General features: G+C 38.8%; 1 protein-coding gene across 1 annotated transcript in view; it reads left to right on the top strand.

Annotated features, from left to right (window-relative positions):
* Window positions 1–6,960, top strand: part of LOC104414071 (malate dehydrogenase, glyoxysomal-like) — an 88,199-nt gene extending 81,239 nt beyond the window's left edge. The window contains exons 6-8 of the mRNA XM_039299852.1: window positions 3,961–3,967; window positions 5,887–5,922; window positions 6,791–6,960. Of these exons, the coding sequence (XP_039155786.1) occupies window positions 3,961–3,967; window positions 5,887–5,922; window positions 6,791–6,955 (208 nt within the window). The 3' untranslated portion in view covers window positions 6,956–6,960. The remainder of the gene's footprint in view (window positions 1–3,960; window positions 3,968–5,886; window positions 5,923–6,790) is intronic.
* Window positions 6,961–26,437: the final 19,477 nt, after the last annotated feature.

Raw genomic sequence — 26,437 nt, forward strand, 5'->3', positions numbered from 1 at the left:
TCTATGCGTAGTATGTACTCTAAGTTCACATCCTTTCGTGCAATCATATCCATGAAAAAATTATACTTGCTATCTATGTGTTTGGTCTTGCCATGATATTTTGGATCTTTGGTGTACGCTTTCGCTGCTTGGCTATCACAGTTAACCAATAACAAATCTGCAGCACTTCCAATAACACCTAAATGATCCAATAATCTCTTAAGCCAAACATCTTCTTATCGCTGCCTGATAATGCCAGGAACTCAGTTTCCATTGTGGACAAGGCTATACACTTTTGTTTCTTACTGCTCCAACATATGGTGCCATTATTCGGTAAGAAAACAAATCAAGATGTAGATTTTCTTTCATTTAAATCTCCTCTCCAATCAGCATCAGAATAGCCTTTGAGTTGCAGATCCTTTCCTTAATAACTCAACGTATAATCAACAGTTCCCTTTAGATACCTCAGTATTTTTTTAACGGCTTTCTAACGTGCTTGACCTAGATTGGATTGGTATCTACTCACCATTCCAACTGCATAACATATGTCAGGTCTTGTACACATCATAGCGTACATCAAGCTCCCAACAGCACTAGCATAAAGAACATATTTCGTTTGTTCCTTCTCTTGTGGAGTCCTTGGACACAGTCTATGGCTCAATCTTTCACCTTTTGCAATAGGAGTGTATATGGGTTTACAATCCCATATCCTTCAATTCAAAGCTGGAAGACAACCAACTTTTGACAGCATTGACAAGCTCTATATTGCTTCCGGGAATTTATATATCATTAACGTATAATGATATGATCACAAATTAATCCTTAGATCTTTTGATATATATACAATGATCCTCATCTATCATTGTAAAATCATATACCATTATGGCATTATGAAATCGTATATACCATTATCTTGACGACTGCTTAAGACCATATATCGACCTCAAAAGTCGACATACTTTTTTCTTCTTGGCCTTTCACTATGAAACCAGCAAGTTGTTCCATATATGTTCCTTCCTCTAATTCTCCATTGAGGAGAGCAGTCTTTACATCCATTTGATGTAACTCAAGATCCATACTAAACACTATCGCCAGAATTGTGCGAATCAAGGTAAATCTCACTACAGGAGAAAATGTATCTTCATAATCAATATCTTCCTGTTGATTATACCCCTTCATCACAAGGCGAGCCTTATGCCTTTCTATCGAGCCATCAGCCTTTCGCTTTATTTTGAGAACCCACTTGTTCCCAATAGCTCTGTGTCCCTTTTGGAAGATCAACCAGTTCCCAGACTTGGTTTGATTTCATTGACTCCATTTCCTCTTTCATTGCATAAATCAATTTTTCCTTACTAGGGCAATTCAGAGCATCATTAATATTTCTTGGCTCATTCTCATCTTGTGGAGCAATTATAAAAGTGGCGACTTGTTCGCCGTATGGGAGATAGTACACTTAGCGCATCATTCCCAATTATGCTCCCACTCGGATTAGATAATGACAATATCATCTCATCATGTGGTTGTAATTGAGAATGAGTTGAATTCAATTCATCACTTCTCATATTACTCCCACTTGGACGAACTCCACTAATATCATTATCTTGATCCAAGGTTTCAAATATGGAGTAATCTTCCCCTATTTCGCCCCTCTTAAGAAATTCATCTACTAAGGATGTGACATCTCGCGATTCAAATTTAGCCATACTCCAACTTTCCTGCTCACCTATGAACACATACCCTTTCGAGTGTTTAGAGTATCTCATTAAAATACTCTACTTTCCTTTAGGACCCAATTTCCCAGACTTGTGAGAGGACTCATGAGTATAGATAGTACAACCCCATGACTTAAGAAAACTTAAGTCCGGTTTTCTATATGTCCATAACTCATATGAAGTGGAACTAATTGATTTGGAAGGCACCCGGTTAAGTATATAGGCAGCAGTTAACAACGCATCACTCCAAAAAGTGATATGTAAGTTAGCATACGCCATCATGGACCTAACCATTTCTAGTAGGGTTTTGTTTCTTCTCTCTGCAACACCATTTTGTTGAGGAGTATATGGAATAAACAACTGTATTTCTATTCCTTTTCATCACATTATTTTATGAACTTATCAGATAAATATTCTCGACCTCGATCGGATTTCAATGCTTTTATTTTCTTGTCTAATTGAATTTCTACCAAGTTCATAAACCTTTTGAAACAACTTATGCTTTAGATTTATGAGAAATCAAATAGACACATCCGAATCGAATATAATCATCTATAAAGGTGATAAAATAAACAGCCCTATGCCTTCCTCTCACATTCATTGAACCACAAACGTCATAATTGATTAAATGCAGAGGAACGTCAGCTCTTTTACCTTTTCCAAATGGTTTCCTTGTCGTTTTCCCTTCTAGGCAATGCTTACATATGGACAAATCGACTTTTTCAATATTTCCCAACAAGCCCTATTTGGCTAGTCTATTCATATGTTGTTGGCCAATATGACCAAGTCTAGCATGCGACACATTCACATCATTATCACATTAAGTAAAAGACGTGAAACAATGGAATAACATATTGACGTCACCACAGTCAACATTCAGTACAATAAAACCATCTAGAAAGTGACCACAACCATAGTAGTTTGTATCTAAACACAAATCTACACCTTTACTATGGAAGTTCATACCAAAACCAAGCTTAACCAACACCAAAACAGACACTTAAATTTCGACGAATCTCTAGAGTATATAGATCATCATGTAGGAACAAGGTGCGTCCATCACGCATGTTCAATTGGCAGGTGCCAATCCCTTTAACTTCATTTCTGGAGTTATATCCCACATAGATCCACTTAGTTCCAGTTGGTATTCGTTGGAATTCCACGAAGGATCCTCTATCCTTCGCTACATCATCTGTTGCTCATGAATCTACAGTCCACAAAGGATTGGATTCAGCTAATAATACAGAACTTGACACATAAGCAAAGTTCTCAAATGTACAAGAGGTGTTTACCTTCTTTGGCTCACGACAGTCGCGAGCATAGTGACCATTCTTGTCACGGTTGTAACACCTCACCCTTAACATTTTCTTCACTTGAGGACGTTTTCCTCTCTTGTGTTGGTTAACTCTTGATCTCTTGCAATAAGGACTTGATCATTTGCATTCCCACATATTGAACGAATCAATGCGCTTGCGCTTAGAGCTCAAAGCCCTTTCTGAGCTAGAACCAGCATTGCAAATATCTATTTTCGGCTTACATGCCGTTAAGCGGTCCTCTACTAGCTCAAGGTGGACCGCATCCTTAAGATCTTCCATAACATGGTCAAGAGCTTCTAGTGCTTCTTGCTTTTCCAGCACATATTGAATCTTCATATTCAATATTTCACAATTGTTGCCGTTCACATCAGCAATTACGTTCTTAGTTGCTGAATCCATCAATCTGAACACATCAGACATATATGCACGAATAATTAATGCCTAACATTTATGCATCCACTTTGCACAGACCCATCATATCAATGAATAATTTCAAGTAAGATTTCAGAATCAAAAGGTCACTAAGTTTCCAATCATCCTCCAAAAAAATCCCAACTTAAAATTATTATTAATATAATTGTCTTATGCAAAATAAATTCTATGAAGTTACAAAAACTTCTATAAACTACCTACAGCTAACTACCCACAGCAATCAGCAATAACAGAAAACAATAGATAATTGACATCCAATAAAATAATAATGCTTTCGACTAATACAACAATCCATTACACTAAGTAATATATCCAAAAAGAAATATCAACATATAAAGAGATATTCACACCCAAAAACATCTCAAACTAATCTAAGAAATAAATAGGAAAGTCCCTTCTAATCTATCGGTCAAAACATCGAGAAAATCAAGGCACATTTGCCAACTATGGAAAAACTTTGGAGAGCTTTCATGTCGCCACCAAGGCGCATTTACTCTACGCCATGTGGCGCTTAATCTAAGGGTTGAAGTTTTGGCCAACTCAATCCTATAGTACTCTTTTACAAAAGCTTCCACTAGACTCCTATAATCCGGGACCACATTGACCTCCCATAACCGATCTAACACAGCTTGCCATTCAGGTGGAAGAGTGTTCATCAGAGCCGGCAGCTTCTCAAAATCCGGCATAAGATAACCATTCCAAATGATTTCCTGTATCATCTGATTGACCTTGACCATATGTGATACTAAATCATCATCAAGCCACCGATAATCAGCTAACTCTTTCATCAGCCTTTTCAGTCTAGCTCTTCTTTCGTTCGTTCTCGAGATTGCAGGTATCCGTGCATAACACATCATAGTTCCTGCAACAAATGCAAAACTAAAATGGATCACTTATAATCCATAATAAACAAAATGGAAAATACATAATTTTCCATGATTCATGCAACAAATGCAGAATAAAAAATGGATTACCTATAACCCACACAGACATAATTGAAAAAGAAACAAATTCCTCTTTATTTTTTCTTTTTTTTTTTTTTTTTTCGGGTCAACGGTCGGTCAACGGGTCAACGGTCAAGTCGTCGGACCGGTCGGGCCGGTTCGCATGAACCGCCCGCACGTGCCGCGCGCGTGCGCGGGCTGACGTCACGCAGACGTCATCCGGCACGAGCCGCGCACGTGCCGGGCGTCCGCGGTTCGGGTCGGGTCGCCGACCAGTGACCGCCCGGCCATCCGGCGTCATTGCTGACGTCATCGATGACGTCACCCCAGCGGTTACTGACCGTTGGGTGACGTCATGCTGAGGTCAGCACGTGTCGGTCCGCCGACCGGCGCGTGTGGCGCACGCGTTGGGTGAGCCGGCCGGCACGTCGCGCCCACGCGCAACGCGGCCGCGCGTGTGGGCGCGTGACGCCTCTCCCGCGGCGCACGACATGTCGCCGGACTCGCCTCGACGACCTCTTTCACCCAAAGTGCCTTCATAATTCGATTTTGACTTACGAAAACTCAGAAAAATGGCCGAACGGCGCTCGGGTGTCGGGATTTCTCGCCCCGATTCGTGCTGGCCGATTTTCTTCGCGAAAATTCAATCAAAAACATCAAACAGGTCGGGAAAAACGTGAACTAGGGCTCTGATACCAATGTTGAGACTAACGAATCCCCCGAAAACCGGATTCGACACTAAATCGAACCCCTAAATCAATGCGGAAGACGAAGCCCGGGAATAACACGTATCACCGATCGTAAAGCACACCACGGATTCGAGCATACCTTGTTAGCCAGATTAGACATCGATGCCGATAAGAGGAAGAGATTTGGCCATGTTCGATCCGATGATGCCTTGAAGGGAAGAAGAAACGTGCCTTTTTGCCTTACTGTTTCTTCTTTTTCTTTTTGAGAGAGAATGCGCGGGAGAGGAGAAGACGTATGTCAATTCTGCCAAGAGGTGTCTTCTCTCTCTCTCTCCTCCCTTTTATATCTTCCCCCATCCACGGGCCCTATTCCCGTGGGCCGGGCCTTTTGGGCCCAGCATGGGCGGACGGGCCTTAAGCCCATCACCAATTAAAACCATCATGATGCTATAGTCAGAAGCAAGCAGCTATGAGAATGTCTTTAGCGTTTGATTAATTTATCCGATCCTCATTAAGGAAAACAAAGGAAGGTAAAAGAAAGAATGTAGAAGCAAGAGCCCCATACATCTTTTGTTGTTACGGCGAAGAGAATGACTTTCATTTTTATGATAGGTGGAAAAGTTCATGCAGTGATAGAATTGTAAAATATATCAAATTTTCTAGAAGTGATTGTTGATGTCAACTTGAAACTGGATTTTTCTGCATCTATTTCCACAACGAAATTATGGCATGATGTCTTAATCTTCATTTGTCTGCTTCCTTCAGTATGTCGTGAAGCCGACTGAAATGTGTACTGTGTTTCGACTACTTTCAGGCTGAAGTTGGAGCTGGCTCTGCAACTCTCTCAATGGTGAGTCCCTTTTTTGGCCCTTTGAATTGTAGTCTGATATCTGTCATGAACTGGAAATTTGATGGCTATCTGATATGCGGACTCTTTTCACATGCTCAAATAATGTGTAAATGAAATATGCAGGGCTTTTTTCCGCCGTTTGGTAGGTTAATTAGATTTTCCGGAGAAAAATCACCAAAAAATCAATTTTTTTATTTTTTATTTTTCTTCTCTTATATTCTCTTTTTTTTTTTTTTTTTCTTTCCTCTTTTTTTTTCTTTTCTAGGAAAATGAAAAAAAACAAAGAAAAGAAAAATAATAATAATAATAATAATAATAATAATAATAATAATAATAATAATAATAATAATAATAATAATTAAAAATAAAAAATAATAAAAAATAATAATTAAAATTTCGTTTTAAAAATATCTTTATAAGAATGAACATTTGATTAATTAATGACTCCGAGCGCCAAGGACCCATGCATGGTCTTTGTGGACTAGAGCTTGAATATATGAGATTTGAGCACATCCTTTATGGACCAAGGCTCAGTGCTGAGAATTGTTCATGGACACTAGGGGTTTGTAGGTGCCGAGGGCTCAGGCCCGATCATTGGAGACTTGGTCTTGATAATCGCGACTGAAGACCAATATTAGAGTTTTCATGCCCAAATGTAGAGTTTTGAGTCCAAGTGTCGATACTTAATCATATTTTGCAAAATGTTTTCTATTTTCAAAGAGGGAAATCATTTTCTTTCGGTTGACTCATTTTTCTAAGCGAACCGAACACTGAAAAAATGAGGAAAATCTTTTCAAAATCTTTTTTCGCGAAACAAACGGAGTCGAAATGATCATTGATTTTCTTTATTGTTGTCCCCATCTTTCAGATGATTGAGCTTCCGTTCTTTGCATTCAAAGTGCGCCTCAGTCGTACTGGGGCTAAGGAGGTTCTTCCCCTTGGTCTACTGAATGAGTATGAAAGGTCTCAAGTTTTATTACTCTCAAAATTTTATTTCTACTTCGACTACATCAAAGGAAAATTATTATTTTAAATTTCAGCCTTTGTTTATTAACACGTAGAGCTAGCTTGGAAAAGGCAAAGAAAGAGCTAGTAGAAGGGCATTTCATTTATCAAGAAGTGAGAAGATTAAAAATGTGGCCTTTTCGCTAGGAAAAAGATGTCCTCTTCTTGGGTTTCGGCTTATTTTTCTATTAAAAAATTGTTACTTGGGAATAAGTGGTTCAGACTTAGGAAGATATCGAAGTTTGTTTTACATAGGCGCGCATGAAAAATTTATGTTTATGTATTTATCTGTTTTTCTGTTCCTCATAACAGTTTGAAATAGAAATCTGTTTGGTAATACAATTTCATCTTTCTATTTTTATTCTAGAAATAGATTTAGAGCAAAAATAAAATTTTTAACTTTTCTATTTTTGGCACAGAAATGATAAATCAAAATTTTTCTCATCGTTCGTCGCCCACTTGCCGCTTGTGGAATGTTGAACGCTCGCCACCGGTTGTCGGCCGCCCGCCATCGGCCCTAGCCACCAGGCCGCCAACCGTCGGCCACCGAATGTCGGTTGCTAACCACCGCACTCCAGCCGCCCGTCGCCAATCGTCGAACGCCCACCGGTTGTTGGTTGCTCATCGCCAATCATTAGATGCCAGAGGCTTATCGCCAACCACCAGATGTTCACCGGCGACCGTTCGCCGCTCACCACTGACTGCCGGATGTTGGTCGCTGGCTGCCCGTCATCAGACTCCGGCCATTGGCCACTTGCCGCCGGCCTCCTGTCGTTGGACTCTGAATGTTGCACATCAAATGTCGAACTCCGGACGTTGGACGCCGATTGCCGGTCACCGGACTCCGGTGATGGACTCCAGACTTTGGCCTCCAGCCGTTGGTCACCGGACTTGGCGCTAGATGCCGAACGTCAAACTTTGGACTTTGGCCGGAGGTTTTTCTTTTGTTGCATGTAACGTAGTCAAATGGTAATCTGTGTATAACCTGGTGGACGGATGCTTGTATATTATTATCCTCGTCCCGTCTTTCTCATGTGTGTTTGAATTTCTGACTTTCTTATGCACCCCTAATGTCGCCTTCACGCACCATCAGATGTGCAATGCCGCAATGAGCAAATGATAGACAGAGAGTGCTGAATAAGTTGAAGCTCGTCTTTGGCACCAGGCTTGAAGTTTAACTGGCTCAAATGCAGCTTTTTATGGCTGTGTCCAGAAGATTTAAGAGACCAAAAGGAGCAAGAGAACCATTACAAAGTCTCTTCTTGGTAACTCGCAGAGGGAGTCGAAATTATCATTTGGACACAAATCCACAATCACCAGCATCAATTTCTCACACCAAGTTCTCTGGAGCATTTAGACTGATAGATTACCGAGTTTATTTTTTGTTCCATGGAAATCCAACTAATTTGCCCCAAAAAAAAAAAAAAATCAAAAGAAGCTTTAGAACATTATCTTGGATTTGGATCAGCCTCACAAAATTTGCTGCTTTATTTGGGTAGTTAGTGGCTTGTTTCGCATCACCGGCTGATGACGAATGACTATTGCTTGATGTTAAAAGACAATTCAAAATACGTCTTGCAAGTCTGACCCTATTAGTCCTGAAATTATTCTACGTTGTAATGACAATTTGGAAGAGACTTTGGCAATAATGACAGTATTCGGCAGGACGGCAGAGGTAGGAGTGCGGTGTAGCAAGAGCAATGTCGCCCCAAAGCTTGGATCCCTTCATACGGTTTTATTGGAGTTGCTCTGCAGCAATACTTTGCAGTGGGGGCGGAGAAGTGCGATGGAGGAATGCTGCACGAATTGGCCCATATTCGTCAACTAACACTGTAGAAAATTGAATGAAGCACATACGATCTCGATAGCTACCATACAGGTTCTTATCAATCTTACACTCTCATGTAGATTCGGAGAGTGCAAACTGATCTCAAGTGGACTACATCCAATTGAAAAAATGGGCAATAAACTGCCCTGATTATAATATATTGGTGAGCCATATCACTATTACCTTAACATTGAGCAAGTAAATCTCACACCTGTTTAACAGTCTCAAGCCTACTAAACTGTAGAGTAGTGGATATTGCTGCAGATCCCATGAGGTTAGAATTCTAGCTATTTAAGAGTGGTATCTCATTGATGGCTCCAGAGTCTGTTTTTCTTTCTAGCAGCTCTCAAGATTTGGTGGTTTTCACTGATCTATCTTTTAGTCTTTCAACGTATTTTATTCTACAATTTCATCAGATGCTCATGTAGGTTCCACGGATGTCTTTCCTGTCACATGTAGCCATCTTTTTCTCCCCTTCAAAAACTAGGCATGGCTTAACCCACAAATTATAATTAGAACCATCTTCGATGGTTCGGACGGGTTGGAAGACCTCTGACTAATCTTTGTGGTGTACTAAAAGGTTGAGAGTAAAACTCACCTCGAACTTGAACAGGAAAAACACATTAAAGAAGCTCAAGGCTAGTTTGAATAGGTTTAGAAGACTTTGAATCGATCAGTCGAAGTATTGAGCCTGTTCGGCCAATAATGTTATTGGGCTGCTGAAGTCTCCTACTAACATGGTCTGTGACTTGGCCTACTAACATAGCTCTCCGATGTGGTAGGGCGTGATCTGCGGGTAAAGAAATTCAACCAAGCGCTTTTACGGCGGCTAATAAGTTGACTGATTATGTCAATTCAGTTTTTGGAGGCAAAAGTTACTGTAGTGCACAATAATCTGGACTAGGGATTAAAATTCTGACGTCCATCACGTTCACATGGAATGGAGCTGCAATTGGACGGGACTATTGACTACGTCGCCCGATGATAAGGAGGCGGGGCAAGGTGTTGTTGGAGGAGACGCAAGGAGACTCTTTCACCAGACGGACGTCGACGACATGGAAAGTGCTGCTTGTGGGAAGGTGTGATTTCTGGGAAGGGAGTGATGGGCTAAACTCAATTTGAGTAGCACCCTAGTTTCAAAGTTAGAGGATGAAGTGGCGGTAGACTTTGCCGTACGCCAGCGAGATTTGTGAACTGAATCGCAGCGATAAAATGAACAACCAATTAGTTTTCACAAAGAGACGCGGCACTGATACTAAGTTACAACTAGAATAGCACTAACAATGATTCAATTGCTTAACTTCAATGTTACAATGCGTGGTTTATCTGTAGGTCCAATAGCCAATTGCAAAAGATCCTGTTAAATATAGAATATAAGTAATCTATACACGAGTCTGACCGAATATATATCACATGAAATCAACAAAGATCAAGAAGATCCCACAATGTACTACAGTTTTTGCTTATCTACAAAACAACATTCAAATCAAAAAGAAAATTGCATATTATAGGAAGAAAGACTAAACTAATGATTCGTATGTTTCTAGTAGAATTTTGTTAATGATTGATGAATCAATGCTCAATTCGTAAAGTTACACCATATATCTCCAAAACAAATATTTCAATTAATCAATTTCTGGTCCGTGCAACGCATGGGACTTTAACTAGTTTGATGATAATGATTTGTTGTCTCGCCATTTGACATTAGATTTTTGTAACTATGTCAATTTAGCAACTGCAGACAATTTTATGTTTGTTTATATTGATCATTAAGTTAATACCATGAGGAAGTTTCATAGAAGGTAGTGGCAGGGTTGTGAGAGAGTTGGGCTTGAAGACGCTTAACAATTTAATCATACTAATTAACAATAACTTTATCTGAAGGGCCTCACCGTTTAGGAAATTTGAGGTCCCGTCTCATGTGCATTACATTGGAATTCGAATCCACTTTTACCTTTGTTGTACTAATTTACACGTGCTTTCAATCAGTCTCGTACAAGTAATCGAATAATCGTATCATATCTCACCACAGATTTTACTTTGTGCATCACATTCTATTTTAATTTCGAGATGTATTTGCTTTTAACAAATGCATGAATCATTTCATTAAATCAGGATTAAGTAACAATATTTAAATTGACAAAGGAACAGGTTAATTTTATTTTTTTTTTGGTTGGTGGAAAAGTTTTACTTACCAGATCCATCTTTGTTCTTTTGTTTTGTTTTGTTTCTTTCTTGATTCCACTAATTCCGGTTGGACGCATAAAAAGGAACAGTACATGCTTTTTAGTCTTTCTCGCACAGATGGACGAGGAATACAATAACCTCAACATGTCTTGCCTCATTGTCATAGTGAAACGGCTTGCCCCTGCTATCGATCTTCAGATTTCCTGCAACTAGGCTCGCCAAAGGCTGGCATGGTCATGACTGGCGAGTGGCAATACCAGAAGCAGAATTTGGAAATGCAACAAAAAAAAAACCCTCAAAGCAAAGACCGCTAAACCAGCTTCCGTGAACAACGCTGTCTTGCTCAAAGGGTTTAAGATTTCTAGATCGGTGTGGAACATCCGCAATTCAACAAGCAAGAAATTTTACCACCAAAATTCAAGCAAGCCGACGAATCGAATCCAGAAAACATAGAGACTGAAAGAGAGAAGAAAAAGGGAGGAACTTTTTCGGTTGATCAGAGACGACTCAAACGAGAGGACTTCAGGTTGGGTGGGGGGTTTAACCGAGGAAGCTGTAGTTGGTTGTGGGCACAAGATCCCGGCTCGAGAAGGAGCAGAGCACACTTTTTATTTTTATTATTGGTTAGGCAGTTAAGAAGGGCGAGAAAACGAAATTCAAAAGAAAAACGGAAGCCAAGAAAAAGGATTGAATGTGAACTTAAGGGTGCCAAATGAATGAGGAAATGATTCGATTTGAACTGCAGAGAGAGAGAGAGAGAGAGGGGCCTCGCCCTGGCGTCCTGGCCATCACCCTTGTTGGCGGCTGGCGATTGGTGAAGGAAAATAAGGGATGAAAAAAAAAAAAAAAGGAAAAGAGAAGAAAAAGGAAAGTAAAAGGAAAAGTAAAAGAAAAAAATTAAAAAATTGAAAATAATTAAAAATTGTAAAAAACATATTCACGTTAGCATAAGCTATATCATGTAGGACAATCGAAATCCAATTAGCAATTTCTAGCCTAAATTTGCCCAATGAATTCAATTAGTACTAATGTGAAAAAAGTTTAGGATTAAATTTATATAACTTAAGAATTTAGAACTAAATTAGTGCTAATGCAATATGTGTAGAATATTTTTTTTGTACTTCCCTCCTCAAGACCTAGAAAACGTTCCAATAGTCAATACCAAAAAAATAAAAGTTTCCAATTCTCAGAATAGACAAATTTTTGTCCGCTAGGTCCCTAGAGGAAGCTACCAACAGATTATTGTCGCTACGAAATTTCAACATCTGCAGATTATTTATATTTGATAGTACTACTATCAAGAGGAAGTTTCATAAGTGGGAGTGGCGGAGATGGAGCTAGTTGGGCTTGAAGAGACTAAACAACTTGGTGACAATAAATCATAATAAATTTTTCTAAAGGGTATTGTTTTAAAAGTTCGACATAGTCCGTTCGATTACATCTCTGGGCAGCCCAATTTATATTAGTTACATATTAATTTTCATGTTAGACTTGTATTCAACAATTACACGAATGCTTCTGCATGATTAGAACTCAATGACAATTTGACAAAGTAAAAAGACTTACCGGATGTTTTTTCTTTTTCTTTTTCTTTTTCGGTTTTGTTGCACTAATTTACTCAATTAAATATGTTTCCTAAAACCACCAACTCCAATTGCCCACAAAATGGCCAAATGTTGCAAAGAATCTTGAACCTATTGTGGGGAAGCAAATTTAGTTCTAAACTTCTTAATTTTGCTAATTAAATCCTAAATTTTTGACGGTTTGTTAATATAATCTTTTTTGACTAATTTTGGTGAGAAACCACTAACGTGGATGCGGGCTGTTTCAATGATTTCTGGTTAAAATTACCATAAAGATTATATTGACAAATCATTAAAATATTTAAAACTAAATTAACAAATCGCGAAATAGTTTATGACTAAAATGGCAAATTTTCAAAGTTTAGAACCGGATTTTTGGACAAGTATCGCTCCTATAAAAAACTCATGTCCCCCTCAAGATGGACAATTTTCATTCGGAAATGCCTCTCGATTCGGCAGCAATTTCTGATACCAAGTTCTCCTTACATGGAAAATTCAGACTATCAGGTTATCGAGTTCATATATCTTTTGTCAAGAAAAATAATTAGTCGAATGGCGGGATCATCCATAAAATCTTCCGATCTCGCCAATGAAGAGGACAACTCACTTTCGAAATAAGATGTAACACAGCACGCCTCCCCGGCCTAGTAAAATTAGTTCTTGGGTGAAACCGGTTTGGAACAGATTTCAAAACCGGTTCTCAGTTAAAACCGGTTTAATAGATTCAAGCAAAACCCTAAAATGTCTTAAATTTAGAACCCCTTCTACTTTCTGCTTCCCGCTCTCAGATCTGGCCTCTCTCTCGTCTCTCCAACGGCGCCCTTCGTTTTTTTCCCTCTCTGGTCTCGCCTGAGTCGCCGTCTCGTCCAGTCTCTCTCTTGATCTCGCGGATTGCGGCCTCGCCTTTGTTTGTTGGCCGTCAATCAGCCCACTCGGTACTCTCTCTTTATGTCGGTTTCGTTTTTCGATCACTTCATGTAATGCTTCGATTCGATTGTGCTGTCATTTTGATTTCTTTGGCAGTTTTCCATCGCCAGTTGATGGCCGTGAGGCGAGGACTCATTCAGGAATCCTCACAAGGCCTTCGCTTCACCGACACACCCCATTGTTTAACCACTAGCATGCATGCGGCTCATAAAAAGAAGAGGAGAATGTGGGCAGAAACATTCAGGGCAGCACGAATCCGCGAGGGAATAATCAACATCAACAAAGGACGGCATAAGCCAGCCCGTCGGAGGACCGTCTTGGTCTCATTTTATAGTAACACTAACTGGGGCATTTTCACAAACAGTTGACGTGTGCTACCGAATCATAAGGTTTCCGGCTCAACCGGGACTCGAACGCGCGCCGGAGAGACGCGCGCCGTACGAGAACTATGGAAACATGGAAACAAAATGCAAGGGCGACGAGGGCTGGAGCTCGAACGAGCTGAACGGCCGCGAGCGCCGGCCCGATGTCACCCAAAACGGGGCAAAACAGAGGACTCGTAGGACAGAGAAAAACAGGGGCGGTCGCGGCAGCGGCCCTACCGGGCTCGGCGGCGGTGAGTGGAGGACGAGCTTGACAGATCGGGCCACGCCCGATCGTCTTGCACGCCTAGGAGCCGAGATCTTCAGGAAATCGACACAACCCGAAACCAATCAAAAAGAAACACACCGAGACCTACCGTGAGGGAGAGGCACGCGTCGGTGAGGGTTGGCGGCCGAGGTCCAGACGCAGCGGCTACCGGCGGAGGAGGCCCTTCACTCACCGCCTCACTCTTCGCTCTCTGCTTCTCGCTCTCTCCCACTCTCAATCTCGGTCTGTACCCGACCCCCGGATCACGGCGGCTCCTGCTTTCTGCTCGGGTACGTCTGTGGTGCTACAGAGATGGAAGGAGGAAGAGATAGGCGCGCGGGCCGGGCCGGGGAAAAGGGAAAATGGGCCGACCCGGCGGGAAAGAAGAGGAAAAAGAAAAGAGGTGGGCCAGCGTGAACCCGCCCCAGTCTTGCCCTTTTTTTTTTCTTTTTCTTTTTTAAAAACCCTTTATTAATTTTTTTATTATAAATCTTAATAAATTCTATGCAAATATTCCTAATATCTACATAATGTACTATGCGATTTTAATGATGAATATTTTTTAGAGGCTAAAAATTAACCTTTAATTTTCTACTCAATTAATGTCAAAATTTAAGTGTCGACAAATATAGCTCAAAACAAGCTCAACGAGACCGTCAATGAAATAAAGCTGCATGAGTTTTTGCTGCTAAATTCACTAAATTAAGCCAAGGCCTTGACATCGTTAATGGAAACGCAAATTCAAGATTGCAGCAACCTTGACCACATCAAAATCGGGACCGATGCCAACGCAACTAATACGAGTATGACCTGCCAGTTGCAAGGGGCCACACTCAAGCTCAAGCAGGCCAACCAAATCCATGAGATTATTGCTAACACAAGTTGTGAGAAGCATTATCGGCCCGGTTTACAATTTGATTGAGGAGCAAAGAACTTATGGGCTCATATCTGGATCCATGAGTAGTAAAAGAAACGCATAAGATATTGAAGGTTTTCTTACCGTATATATGATCCGTCTATGAGATTATTGCTAACACAAGAAGAGATAATTTCAAGATTTTTTACCAGATTTATTTTTCCTTTATTTTTAGGATGGCCATGTTTTTTCTCCCATTCGTAGTAAGACGAAACTTTCTTTAATTGATCTTTTAATTGGTGGGTTTACAAACATTAACATTACCCACATTATATTTCGTTAAAATTTACTTGAGCATGACGTTCATAACTTGTAAACCAATCACAACTAGTAGTGGATGGAATAAGAGTTTCTCTCCATTTGCTAGCTTTTTTATTTGGAGTTAGATCATCGCATGGGTTTATGAATATTTCATCTTCATTGTAAGATCGGTTTTTCCCGCTGAATAATGATACTTTTCTCTAGTTGTGCTTTGATTTGTTTTCACAATTGTGTTATGTTCGACTATTAACAAGGGTCCATTTTAACCGTGTCATGTATGTATGCAACCAGGTTGGGCCAAATGAATTTTGACACAGCATATCAATATTTAACTAACTTGGATGACATTTTGGCATTTTGTGGCAGTGAGAGTTTTACTTTGGATATGTATCACTAAAAATTCCTTGATGGCCATACTAGATGAAGTTCTTTAAGGGAAGTTGGTATTTATGATTGTGGGTCTGTGGCTACTTCAAGGTGATGATGAGACGCATGAAGCATGGGTCCATGAAGATGGCATGGTGCATAATGTAGACGTGTAGGTGCATTTCCTTCCAATGCAATTTAGTCTTTCTCGCCGGACATTTCTTGAAATTAAAAATAATCCATTTTCTCTAACCCACCTCTTATGGAGGTCGAGAACATGTGGAATCAATATCGAAGCCTTTAGAAAATTCAAAATCGTTGCTAGAGATGCCAAACATTTACATAGAACAAGAATGCATATTCATGCTATCTACTTGCCCCCACAATTTTCTCTCATTTTCAACTTATCATCCAAGACTAAGAAGCCTCAAAAAGTTTCACCCCATTGCAAAAGTCTCATCCTCTTCATGTCTCTTTCCTCTCTTATCTTTCACGGACGCCTCACGCATCAACTCGCAATTGAGTTGAATTGTCAAAGAAAAAAACAAAAGTTGTGAAAAACATGAAAACGATAAAGTAATGCGCGTCTGTCCTTCTGCTTTTTCAGTTTCCTTGCGTTTACATGGGGATTTCGCAGGGAGTTGAGGGGAAGTTTCTTGTGTTCATCACATGGACCTGGCTTGTTGGCGTGAAAATTTGTCCTCCCAACGAATATGCTATTTTTGCTGCCAATCTACAAGTTTATTCTAACGCATCTTTCCACCCGGCCATTTCCGAGTCCCTTCGGTAGTGCCCTGTCTCAGCTATTCCAACGTACCGCAACTAGAAATCAACCGTTCCACGCGAATTCCCTACCTAATAAATCCCAAGATGCAGTCATCTGATTCGATGGTCGGGATCGGTTTCATCAGATGTTGTTGGGACGGTGAATGAAGGAAAGAGGTGCTGTCTGCTGTCCCATCGCCAAATCAATGACAGCCTGAGATAACCCGACCCAAAAGCTACGCTACAAAAAAGAAATGAATGACCCACGATCACATGCATCGTGTCCTATAGTCTGGTCAGACAAGGAAAAGGATTCTTGCTTCTTTTTTTTTTTTTGGTACCCAGAGAACCTCCGTGCGCCGTTTCACGGCGAAGTAAACGCTGGAGGAGCAGGAGAGTCACCACCACCCTTTCTGCCCCGGGCAAGTCGTGGGTTCCTTTCCGACAAGGCAGACGACGCAAAGATTTCAACCAGCACCTCTCCTGAAAGGAACTGAAGCTCAACCACTACGCTGCCACCACGAGTGATAAAAGGATTCTTGCTTTTTCTCATCACATGTCGGTATCAAACAAAGAGACAACTCGCTTTTCACTAGACCCAATATCATTTGAAGAGGGACACGGTATAATACACCCAACACAATAATAAATTATAATGTGCAACTTATGCTTTCTCTTGCGAAAATAACACGAACAATATATGTGCAATCTGCGCTTTCTTGTCATATGACTGTTGTCGTGGAGGACAAAGAAATTTCTCGAGTGCATACCCAAGGAAAAAAACAAAAGACATCAATCTCAGTTCTTCAATGAAATTGTATGAATTTACATGCAAAGAAATTTGTTACGATTAAAAAAAAGAGAGATACATTGGGAAGCCCGTGAATAGCAGAGTTCTTCTCAGCGGGAGAGACCGATGTAGGATGGGTATCACATTAGAATTTTTATCCGAGTAATCGGTATTTGTTACATTCTCGTATGAATATTTGGTATCCACCACACTCTTGTTTTAGGCTCTTATAAGTGAAAATTACACCAACAGTCCTGAATGTTTGGCTGAATACGTAGTCAAGTCCTAAATTTTAAATTTGTGCAATCAAGTCATAAGCATTTTTTGTTGAGTGCAATTTAATCCTTTAAGCAAGCTTAAAACTTGATTTGCTAACCTAGATTCCAAAATCCGACGTGGCATTTTGTACTATCCTTTTGCATACATGGTTTTGATACAACACTAATGTAGTGTCACGTCATGAAAATTTAAAAATTATAAAGGTAGGAAAGACCAAAGAAAAAAAAAATTAAGAAAGGCTATTAAAAAAAGACAAAAACTAAAGGAAAAATAAAAAATGAAAGTTGTAGAGAGTGGAACTATTGGTGTTAGGATACGCATGTAAGTTATGTTAGAGATATCCTCGTTAACTCATAACTCATTGACTTAATCTTTTGAGTTAAGGTTGATATGATAATGGACTCGGACTTAGGTTCTCTTTTGGAGATCTCCCCAAGTGAAGGTATTGGACTTTCATTACGCGCTCTCAACAAATGGTATTAGAATGCTATGTTGGCACGAACCAGTAAATCAATGAATCAAGTGGCATGATTTTTAAGAATGCTATGTTGGATTAACAAGTTTATGGAAAATGAGAGATTTTACCTCTAGTCAGAGATGTAGACCGATTGAAGGGAGTAATCACAAACTGGGCTTGCTCCTCCTGAAAATGTAGCCTTTGACTTTTTTATTTCTCCCTTTCTGTTGAGGAAATTAAGAAGATTTACATGTATATAGTCTTTATTTTATCCCCTTTCAAAGAGATAAATTTACACTGGAAAAATGGGCAAAGCTAAACACTAATCAAATTATACACATGCAAGGATATATGTACAAGATATTTTGTATGTTATTTAGTATTGGTATTGAGTATTTGAGAGCATCCAACCAATTTCATGATTTGTGATATAATCCCACCGCCTAAATCGTACCAACTCCAACAATTTATGTTTGTGTTTTCAGGATGTTTTTTCATGGTCAAAGTCGAAAATGGGATAAGCACGGGTGCTTTCCGACCAGAGAATTTTATGTGCTTGACCGGAAAGGCAGGTTCTTAAATTTTAAGCTCGTTATAATTATCTTGGTGGTTGAGGCCTGTTGGGTGGACCGCCACATCACAGGTGCTACGAAAGCAACTAAGAAGGCTCAAAAAGTTTCAACCCCATTGCAAAAGTCTCTTGTCCTCTTCGTGTCTCCTTCCTCTATTTTATGTATGCTTCATGCCTCATCGCAATTGAGTTGAATTGTCAGAGAAAGAAAAAGAGATGTGGAAAAACACGAAAATTATAAAGTCATGCACGTCTATCCTTTTGCTTTTTCAGTTTCCTTGCGTTTACACGGGGATTTCACAGGGAGTGAGGGGAAGCTTCATGTGTTCATTACATGGACATGGCTTAAACGGAGCGATCCCATTCCACGCGTTTTCACTTTCCTTACGCTCGTCGGTGTGCAAATTTGTCGATGAGGATTGTTTGAGTGTTTCGAAACAGCGGAACTACCCCCCACTTACAATGGCCATGACATCAGCAGGGCCTGCAATTCCTTTATTTTTGTCCTTCATCCTCCTATGACATTTTAGTTGGCACGAACCTATGAAATATTGAATCAGATAGCTTGATTTTATAGAATACTGTGTTGGTTCGATAAGCTTATAGAAAATGAGAGATTTTACCTCCAATCAGAGATGCAGACCAATTAAAGGGAATAATCACGAGCTGAGCTTGTTACTCTTGAAGATGTAGCCTTTGACTATCTTCTTTCTCCCTTTCTCTTGAAGATTCTAGAATGGTTGCACACATACAGTCAACATTTTATCCCTTTCAAAAAGATCAGCTTGTACCAAAAAATGGAGAGAGCTAAATGTGAATCAATATATATGCACACACAAAGATATATGCAAAATATGTTGTATGTTGTTTGGTATTGGAATTGCGTATTGAGTATTTGACGTTATCCAACCAATTTCATGATTCATGATATAATCCCACTGCCTAAGTCTACTTTCGTGCCACCTTCTTGAATTATGTTTGAGTTTTCAGGATGCCCTTTCTCATGGTTAGAGTTGAAAAATGGGACAAGCCACCAGAGAATTTTATGTGCTTGACCCAAAAAGCAGGTTGATTTTAATTTTTATTTATTTATTTTAGGAAAAGTAAAGGCACCTTCCGACCCAGTTTCCATAAAATTGTTTGGCATTTTTGAGAAACTTCATGCCTCCCTCCAACTTTTTTTCGACTATTGCTTTGCTTCCATAAAATATGCACATGCGAGGGTTTCCTTGCTCTTTCTTTTCACCCTTTTCGATAGCATTATTGTCCTTATCACGTTCACATCAAACTACCCTGCTTGATGATGGTTGACAGATCAAGCATGCTACTCTATGCATAGAAATTACTAGGTGGATCATATGCATTTTCCCTTGATAGCACGTTATTAAAATTTTAAGCTCCTTATAATTTTCTTGGTAGTTTAGGCCTGTAGGTGGACCATCACAAAATTCATGTGCTACGAAAGCTGTGTCAATCTTTACTTTTGGCCTATCGAAAAGGATTGAATCCACTGCTTCAAGCAAGTATATTTTTTCCCAGACACATGACTACATGTTTAATCATTTTAGAGTCTCTACATTCTTTAAATTAACGAGCCATTTCGAAGATGTCTGTTACAAGTCAACTTTATGGCGTGAAGCCTCTGCTGATGCACCGTGATGAACTTAAGAGAGCTCGACATCCACTACTACCAACCAAGATCTTTGTGGGAATTAACGGGCTACTTCAAGGTGATGATCAAACACGCATGAAACATGGGTCAGTGAAGATGGCATGGTGTTCGACCAAAAAAAAAAAAAAAGATGGCATGGTGCACAATGTGGACGTGTAGGTGCATTTCCTTTCAATGTAATCTCAATTTCAATGTAATTTACATTTTCTCGCCGGATGCTTATTGAAATTAAAAATAATCTATTTTCTCAGACTTACCTGTTTTCCATTTACTTCAAAGCATTGAACCAGCTATAAAATACCAATTTGAATTCAAATCAAATGTTGAAGATATCTTTTCACCAAGTGTTGTAGAAATCCACCATGTCTTGTTTATTATCCACTTTTTGCCTGTAATTTCATGCAGATTTCTTGTCAATATTTTGTCCTATTGTCCATTCAATGCTTGTACCAACGTCCATCCAAATTGATCATCGACATTTAAAACTCTTTGATGACGATAAGTGTCATCTAATTTGTTCACCTTTTATAATTTCTATGTCCATCAAAACAATTAACGTTTTATCAACATAACACACCAAATGTGCATATTATTAGCTTTTGATCACTAAAATAGTCGTAAGGAAATTCATAGATATTTGATTCAATTGCTCTTATGGAGCTTGCGAACATGTGGAATTAGTAATGAAGCCTATAGAAAATTCAAAAACGTTGCCAGAGATGTGAAACATTTACATACAACGAAAATGCAAATTCATTGTATTTACCTGCCCCACAATTTCCTCTCATTTTCAACTTAACATCCAAGCAACTAAGAAGCCTCAAAAAGTTCGACCCCACTGCAAAAGTTTCCCGTCCTCTTCGTGTCTCTTTCCTCTCTTTATCTTTTATGTATGCTTCATGCATCAACTCGCAATTGAGTTGACTTGTCAGAGAAAAAGACAAAATTGTGGAAAAACACGAAAGACATAAAGTCATGCACGCGTCTGTCCTTCCGCTTTTTCAGTTTCCTTGCGTTTACATGGGAATTTCGCAAGGAGTTGAGGGGAAGTTTCATGTGTTTATCACATGGACATGGCTTGAAAATAGCCACCCTATTCCACGCGTTATCACTTTCCTTGCGCTGGTTGGCGTAAAAACTTGTCCGCGGCCCATATGCTTTTTTGGCTACTAATCTACAAGTTTATTCTAGCGCATCTCTTTGGACGACCATTCCCGAGTCCCTTCGGTACTGCCCTGTCTCAAATTTTCCAACGCACCGCAACTAGAAATCAACCGTTCAACGCGAATTCCCCTCCCGATGGATCCCGAGACGCAGTCATTTGATTCGACGGTTGGGATCGGTTTCATCAGATGTTGGGACGATGAATGAAGGAAAGAGGTGATGTCTGCTGTCCCATAGCCAAATCAATGCCAGCCGGAGACAATTCGAACCAAATGCTAGACTACGAAAAAGACATGATGAGCCAATATCACATGCATCGTGTCCTATATTCTGGTCGGACAAGGAAAAGGATCTCTGCTTTTTCTCATCACATATCGGTATCACACAAAGAGACAACTCACTTTTCACTAGACACAGCATCATTTGAAGAGGGACATGGTATAATACAATCGATGCAATCCTAAATTATAATGTAACTTATGCTTTATCTTGCAAAAATAACATGAACCATGTGTGTGTGATCCGCTTTTTCTTGTCATATGATTGTTGTAGAGAAGGATGAAGAAATTTCTCAAGCGCAAACCCGGGAAAAAAAATGACATCAATCTTAGTTCTTCAATGAAATTGTCTATGAATTTACATGCCTATCTTCTTGTACGTAATGAAAGTTTTTTACTTCATGTTCCACAAAGAAAAGAGTTAGGTCCTTATAAGATTTAAGGAAGAAAAAACATCACAAAGAACCCCTAAGGGGTGGGACTCCACAACGCCACCTCCTGTATTCCCTCCTAGGTGGGGAAGAAAAAGATCCACCTAGGAACAAAAGGGGCCTTCGGTGGTGAAGGTATAAACCATGTCATCTCTTCGGAGATGGCTACCACCGGATAGGAAGTTATATAATAGCCTTCCATACCTAGGGTGAAGAGGTGGTGCACAAAAAAGCATCTACTAGATTGGTTGTGCCTCACACAAGTCTCTGAACCGTCTGCCACCTAATAACCTTTGGTTCAAAGACTTGTGCAAAGAATAGCAAAGTTCTTCTTGGTGGGAGAGAACAATATATGATGGGTATCACATTAGAATTTTTATATAAGAAACCTGTATATGTCACTTTCTTGTAAGAATATTTGGTATCCACCACACTACTTCTCATTTTAGGCTCTTTTAAGTGAAAATTACACCAATAGTCCTGAATGTTTGGCTGAATATGGAGTCAAGTCCTAAAATTGAATTTGTGCAAGTAAGTCCTAAATGTTTTTTGCTAACATGGATTCCAAAATATGATGTGGCATTTTGTATTATCTTTTTGCATACATGACTTTGATATGGCGCTAATGCAGTGTCAAGTCATGAAAATTTATTAATTAAAAAGTTAAGAAAGACCAAATAAATTTTCAAAAAATGGAGAAAACTTGAAAAAAAAAAAGGACAAAAACTAGAGGAAAACTAAAAATGAAAGTCCTAGAGAGTGGAACGGTAGGTGAGGATTGTCTAAGGGTTTGGAGAGACAGCGGAACTGCCCCGAGTTCGTCGCTTTCTTTTCTTTGTCATTCATTTTTCGAAATAGAATATCATTTGATAATGACACAAAATTTCTCATTCCCGAGGGATGGTGGATGGCCGCGGTGGTGACTGACAGCCAGTGACTGGTGGACAGCAACTGGTGGATGGTGACCGACGGTGGACAGCAGGCGGCAACATCAGGTAAGTGCCTAACTAGTAAAAAAGGACGGATGATGAAAATAGTTTTTATTTCTCATTTTTGTTCTAGAAATAAAGAAGTAAAAAATTTGTACTTCTCATTTCTATTCCAAATCTATTTTTGGGTTAAAAATTTGTTCTAGAAATAGAAAAATGAAATTACGTCACCAAACGGTCTGGAATAGAAAAATAGTTTTGGAACAGAAATAGAATGGTTGTCTATGTGCCCTAAATCACCATATGGAGGAAGTTCAATAGAAGGGTAGCACTGAGGGGGACTCAGGATAATTTCAATATTTTTACCTAATTTATTTTTCCTTTATTTTTAGGAGCGCCATGACTTTTCTTCCGTTCCTGAATTAGGGAAAACTTCCTTTAGTCAGTCTTTTAATTGGTGGGTAGAGTTTCTCTTCTTTTCCTAGTTTCTTTATTTGGAGTTAGATTGTTACTCGGGTTTTTGAAGAATATTTCATCTTTCATCATAAGATCGGCTTAACCCTCTAAATAATGATACTATTTTCTATTTGCGCTTTAATGTGTTGCAACATTGTGTTTTGTTAGACTATTAACGAATGTCCATTTTAACCATGTCATGTATATATTCGACCAGGCTAGGTGGAATGAATTTTGACAAACTATATCAATATCGATCTAACTTGAATGAAATTTGGCATTTTGTGGCAATGACAATTTTACTATGGACATTTATCACTAAAGATTCCTTGATGGCCAAGCTGCATGAAGGTCTCTGAGGGAAGTTGGGATTTATGATTGTGGGCCCGTGGCTACTTCAAGGTGATGATCAGACACGCATGAAGCATGGATGGCATGGTGCATAATGTGGGACGTGTAGCTGCATTTCCTTTCAATGTAATCTCAATTTCAATGCCATTTACGTTTTCTCGCCGGACATTTCTTGACATTAAAATAATCTATTTTCTCTAAGTAAGAAACGTCAAAAAGTTTTCACCCCATTGCAAAATCTTCTGCCCTCTTCGTGTCTCTTTCCTCTCTTTATCTTTTACGTACGCTTGATGCATCAACTCGCAATTGAGTGGCGTTGTCAGAGAAAAAAACAAAGTTGTGGAAAAACACGAAAGACATAAAGGGCGTGCATGATAAAATTTTGTTTCTCGATTTCTCTATTTCTCCGTTTGGAATAGGTTTAAGTAAATCCATTTTGTAACGCAATTTGATTTCTTTATTTCGAAACAAATTTCTATTCCAGAAATAGAAAAATTGAAGAAATCAAGCTGAAATTTTTAACTTCTCAGTTTGTAAAATATAAATCAGAAATTGAAATCAAACCGTATAAAAGAACCTTTCTTGCTAACTTTATTCACTTATAACCACAACTTCACAAATTATTTCTATTTTCTTTTTTTTATTTTGCTCGTGTTTTTTTTTTTTTTTTTTTTTGCATTTTTTTTGCATTTTTTTTGTAACTTCCTCTTTAGGATGAAAGGCAATCGAATGGGTCCCTCAATTTTCAAAAATCACCAAAGTTCATAAATGCTTACTTAAAAACAATTGGGCTCTTTTTTTTTCCTAGAAAAGGCACGCGCATGGCCATTGAAGAAAAAGTTCTTACGTAATAGATGAATAAAAAAAGTGCCTAGAAATTTAACCTTATTTTTTACGGATTCTAAATTCTTGCAAAATCAAAATAATTAGATTGTTACACAATCTTGAATTTTAGTTCGAAGGCAAGAGATTCAAGAGCTCTCTTTGCTATGCAAGGGCCATTAAAGGTTCATTAAGCAACAATAAAGAAATTAGGGATGAGTAACTAGACTGATTCAATTCGAGAATCAAAATAAATCGACATTCCCCCTATTGGTTCCTAACCATAAATGTTACTTTAAGGTAGAATTCTTATATATTCCTTTACATCATTAATTTTATTTTGTTGATAATCTTGTATAATACTAGTTTTTTATAAAATGACAAGGCTATATAGGCGCCATTGATGGCACCTATATTCATGCTTCTGCAATACTTGTTTGAACCTACGCAAGATGAGCTTGCAAACAATACATTGACCGAGGAGGGAAACCAAATAAATACGTTTAGGAAAACAATTGCTAATAAAATGGCAAGGGATAACAATATGCCGGAAATTCAATGAATTTTTTTTTCAACTTTTGTAATGTATTAGTATTATTTCGACTATCATTTTGTATTTGAGGATTTCCTATGTTGTTTTAGTATCATTTCGACTATTATTTTGTATTTGAGGATTTCGTATGTTGTTATCTAATCAATTTCTATTCCTAGAAATAGAAATTTTGTTTTGTTATCAAACGAATTTCTATTTCAGAAATAGAAATTTTGAGTCGTTATCAAATGAGTTTCTTTGCTCAGAAACTTGTCCGGGAGTAGAAATTAAGAAATTGATTTCTGGCCAGAAATCAATTTCTATTTCAAAAATTGTGTCATGCGCAGCCAAAGTCATGCACGTCTGTCCTTTTGATTTTTCAGTTTCTTTGCGTTTACATGGGGAGTTTCGCAGGGAGTTGAGGGGAAGCTTCATGTTTCATCACATGGACATGGCTTGAAAATAGCGAGCCTATTCCATGCAGCTTCACTTTCCTTTCCGCTTTTTGGCGTGAAATTTTTTCCTCACAGCCAATATGCTATTTTTGCTGCTAATCTACAAGTTTATTCTACAACTGTGGAAGGATAGGCCAAATCAAGATAAGAGATGCATTGGAAAACCCATACATAGAAGAGTTCTTCTTGGTGGGAGAGATCATTGTAAGATAATAATCAAACTAGAAATTTTTATCTGAATAACCCTTATTTGTTATTATCTTATAAGAATATTTGCTATCCACTATGCTAGTTCTCATTACAAGGTTCTTATAAGTGAAAATTATAGAAAAAGTCCCGAATGTTTGGCCAAACATGCAGCCAAGTTCTAAATTTTGAATTTGTGCATCAAATTCTAAATATTTTTTTGTTGGCTGCAATTTAATCCCTCCAACAAACTCGCAACTAGATTTGCTAACATGGATTCCAAAATTTGACGTGGTGCTTTGTAATTTCTTTTTCTGTATATAGCTCTGATATGGTGTTAATGTAGCGAAGAAAGACCAAAGAAATAAAAAAAAAAAATTTGGAGAAATTTTTTTTTTTAAAAAAGGACAAAGACTAAAGAAAAATAAATGTGAAAATCGTAGAGAGTGGAACTGTCGGTGAGGGTTATTTGAGAGTTTGGAGCGGCAAAACTGCCCCTGCTTATAATGCACATGACATTGGCAGAGCTTGTGCTTCCTTTTTTTTTTCTTTCTTTTTTTGTTCTTCATTATTATATAACATTTTAGTTGTCATGAACCTACAAAATATTGAATCGGATAGCTTTATTTTTTAGAATGTGGGCTTATGGAAAATGGGAGATTTTACCTCCAATC

This window comes from Eucalyptus grandis, chromosome 8, assembly GCF_016545825.1.
Source record: "Eucalyptus grandis isolate ANBG69807.140 chromosome 8, ASM1654582v1, whole genome shotgun sequence".
Classification (NCBI taxonomy): Eukaryota; Viridiplantae; Streptophyta; class Magnoliopsida; order Myrtales; family Myrtaceae; genus Eucalyptus; species Eucalyptus grandis.